General features: G+C 29.5%; 1 protein-coding gene across 1 annotated transcript in view; it reads left to right on the forward strand.

Annotated features, from left to right (window-relative positions):
- The window catches only part of LOC106465649 (origin recognition complex subunit 1-like), a 92151-nt gene that overhangs the window by 37481 nt on the left and 50361 nt on the right, over window positions 1-4309 (forward strand). The window contains exon 5 of the mRNA XM_013925884.2: window positions 1777-2236. Within this exon, the coding sequence (XP_013781338.2) occupies window positions 1777-2236 (460 nt within the window). The remainder of the gene's footprint in view (window positions 1-1776; window positions 2237-4309) is intronic.

Consider the following 4309-nt stretch of genomic DNA (forward strand, 5'->3'; position numbering starts at 1 on the left):
GTGCCTGTCAAACACTCGGACATTTGCGAGGTTCCTTGATAAGTCATGATCCTTCTAGAAACTCCAGCGCACATGCTCCCACCGTCGTGTGACTTCCCCTGTCGTAACAGTATATTTATTCAGAAACATTTACATAATTTTCCAAAATTTTCATGCAGGTGTTCTACGTGTAGATGGCATTCTTATTAAAATGAATGTTGAAAGATTATAAACATCTACTAATCATTTTACTAAGGTAAAGTTGCATATGCCAATGGCTAGGTATTTGCATCACTTTGATCTTGTGTTTGAACCTCTTGGGAAGGGCAAGCCATGTCAAGGGGTGGTTCATATATTTGTATTAATTGTAAAGAATTAGGAGTTTTCAGTGACATATACAGTGTTGGATTATGATGTACTTCACTTTTAAAATTTCTTCTGAATTTCAATGATAAATTAGAGTTATGTTTGTCTTTGTCTGGGTGGAAATTTTAAATGAATGTTCCATTATCAGCCCCAGCAATCAGACAGTAATAAGAAAGTCAACCAGTAAGTATGAAGACTTGCAGAATTTATGTAAATAAAAGTTTTTGTATTTGTCCACTTGTGTTTGTTTCTTTCATTTGCTCTTTATTTTTGATTTACTATCTGCAGTAAATTTCCAGAATCTACATTTCATGGATACTTTGAAACTTATCTGTTGGATATGACCATACCTAAGTACCACAGATGACTTGCTTAAGGTGAATCCTTTAGATAAACTACACTACTTAGTTATTATTCATGGCTTAATTGAATTTATTTATCACAAGTTGGAGCTTGAACTTTTATGGGTTACTCTTTGTCTTTATGCATTGTTCCTTGAATATTATTACCCTTCAGTTTCCTCTTTCACCCAATCTAGTGCTTCAAGCTGTTAATTTTGTAACATAGGTTTAAAGAGGATACTGTTAAGGTCTTTTTCTTTTTTTACTTACTTCATACGCTTTTTAAAAAATATGCCTTGCCTTATTTTTATAAACTATTTTCACATGTCCTTGAATCTGGAACTGTAGACCAATTCATCTTGTCAACATTCTTTTGTTTGATCCTGTCATAGTACCCTCTTGCAATCATTCTTGGAGAGAGGTATTCAGATTCTATATCTAGATCTGGAACTTTTTCTCTAGTGATCATTCAGTTATTTGCTCCTTTCAGAGCAGAAATATGGTATTCTACTCACAATTTTATGCCTTACTACCTCTGTCAGATCTGAGTTTCCTTTATAGAGAGTTTTCCTCATTTAATTCTAGACAACTAACTCATATTAACTTCCTAGATCCTTGGCTGAGAAGTCTCGTGGTTGGTATGCCTATCACTGTTTAGTTAACCTAAATGGAGGGTGGGTTTTGCACATCATTTTTACATACCCAGATTGTTTGGACCAGAAATATGGTTTACTAAGCATGATCTGTAGTCAGTATTATATAAAGTACCAATAAAGTTTAGTTATTCCATTAAAAATATATGGATTACAATGGAAATGCTATTATTCAAAGTTGCAAATGGACAGAAGTAGAGGTAAGAAAAACTAAGAGAATTTAGTGGAGGTAATTAGCTTTATGAATTGATTCATGTTAAAAAAATGTAAGTTTTTTTACATGTAGAATATCTATAGAATATAACTTGTGCTTTTATAGACAAAGCATACATAAAGTTTTAAGATATATCAGTTTAAGAATAATGTAGTCTTGTATTTAAAAGTTTTGGTTTTAATCTATGGTTGGATAAATTAAAACAATAGTTATTTATTTGTAGCTCCAATTCATGAACTGGAAAAAGTTCAGAAATCACATGCTAAGTATGAGGAACAGTCGGCATCATTTAAACAAGTAGAAAAGCTTACCAGACAGCGATCTAGAACTAAAAAAAGAGATTCCCTAAAAATACAGAAATTGTGTTGTAAAGAGAGAGAAAAAAATATTTCACCTAAAGGGTGGAATGAAAACCATTTCTCTCCCTCAATAGAAACATCTAAAGTGTTTCTTAAAGATCTAAGAGTGAGAATAGACATTTCAGATTTTAAAAAAAGCAAAACAGCCTTAGGGAAATCTCAGTTCAGCAGATTTGATGTTAAAAAACTAGAAAATGGGTTGAAGGATGATATTGAGAAAAAAAGCTTTTTAAGAAAAAACAAAGACTATTGGATGACTAATTCTGGAAACAAAGTTTGTCCACTGGTGATGGCTGAAGTACCCGAAGACAAGTTTATAAGAAGGTAATGGTTACATTAACAAGAATTTATAAATTTTACTAATCATTCACTATTGTGGATTTGTAGTCTTATATTTTAATTTATTTAATTGGTAAATACATTATTTAAAAAAATGGACATCAATCTTTAATTTGTATATGTAAAAAAAGTTAAATATAAGAAAATATTACTTGTAATACAGTTTAAAAATGGATCTAAGGATTATGAATATTGTAACAGTTATATTTAAAACAGCATTTGTTTAATATATTGATTAAAACTAATTTCAAACCATATTCATTATTTTCATTAAAGAGTATAAAACATTGTGTTTGTTTATTGCTGAAAAGAGGTATTGTTGACCTATTGATTATCTGGTCAACATACATTTAGAAGAATTTGAAGTTATATTTGAAGAAGTTTGAATATTAAGAAGCAATTATTTTGCTGATGGCTATAAAATTGACAACTTCTGTAAAGAATAATACAGCTACTGAAAGAGAACTAACATTTGCATATGGAAGTAAATATTGTAATTATTTTAATTGATATATTTAATACGAAATAAGTTTGTAATTTAGTGACATTTGTCACATGATTTTAAATATAGAAATGTCTGTTTTTTTAAGTAAAGAAACCTACATATTCATATATTTGTTGTTGAAGTTATCATATGAATATTCATTTCAATAAATAAATAAATAAAATCACTTGTTAGAATAAGCTACGTGTAAGAGTTTCCTGAATTCTGATAATGACAAAATTTTCAAGTAACTTTAATAAAGCAAACAAAAGGAGCAATTCAAATACAATAGTTACAGAACTATTTACCTTGATTTTGTCTAGAACATTAGGTGTTTTACTCCTATACCTACTTCCTACTGTTTTTCATCTGTTAATAAGAAATGTACTTCTACGTTTTTCTCCTATTTATGTTTTGACCTACTGTTTAACACTTTCACAACATGAACTTGTAACCACCATGTAACCATGCTGACTGAAAATACTTTAATGTAGCTTCATGAAATTTGGAAGGCTATTAGTAAACAATAGAAGTCTTTTGTTGACAAAAAAATCAGAATGTTTAATTAAGTATTTTTTACTAAAGATTTGTATGTAAATATAAGGAGTCATAGTATTGACTGGTCTGAGTGCAACGTGATTTTCATCTTAAGATTAATAACTTAATAATCCTAAATAAATATCAAACATTTGTTTTTCAGAAAATCTATATTTTGTCCGTTATTTTCTCTACCATAATTATATATATAGGGTCAGTTAATTTGACCGACCCTGTAAACACCATAAAAAGTTAGGAAATTACCCTTTTTTCTTTCTGAATGACTGGACATTGTAACAGGAAACCACAACTGTTTATTCTTAATAGCTTAAAGCTTGTTACATCTAATTTTATTATTCTGTTGACCTCTGAACTGTGTCTAAACTAATAATCCTGCCACACAAGTTGTAAATCACTCATGGAATGTGCAGCTTACATACTGTATCGAATTACATAATACATGAGCTACTTACAAACCTACTTCGTGAAAATATTTTATTTTATTTTTCATAATTTTACCTATTCTAACGTAATAAGTTTCTAATTTTTACATTTTGGTAACTTGTATAATAATAAATAAAGATTACACATGAAAAACAAGGAATAAAGTAATTACTTGGGACTTGTTTTTTTTGCTGTTGACTGTCGATGTAACGTAAGCCTATTTTTTAAATTATTGGTACTAATACATTAAATTTTTTAATTACTTAAACAATGCACTTAAGAACACAGAATAATAACGTGCAAAAAACAATGTCCTACAGCTATCATAATTTTTCTGGCTTTCTAACTGTACAATAGGAGTCTTTAAAAATTCAGCTAAGCTTTTGACGTACTTCCCACAAGAACAAATTCGTAACCAAACGACAAAATGAACAATGCCCTATACAAAAAACATTGTAATATAAAACGTAATTTGAGAGATTAAAACTTTGGTCTTTTATTGGTTATAAATAATGTTGCGTCATCGAGTTCACGTGACTGGTGTGGCGCCCTCTATTTTCTAGAACTATCTTGTTTTTTCATGAATGCTCTAG

The sequence above is a fragment of the Limulus polyphemus genome, unplaced genomic scaffold (assembly GCF_000517525.1).
Source record: "Limulus polyphemus unplaced genomic scaffold, Limulus_polyphemus-2.1.2 Scaffold2012, whole genome shotgun sequence".
In the NCBI taxonomy this organism is placed as follows: Eukaryota; Metazoa; Arthropoda; class Merostomata; order Xiphosura; family Limulidae; genus Limulus; species Limulus polyphemus.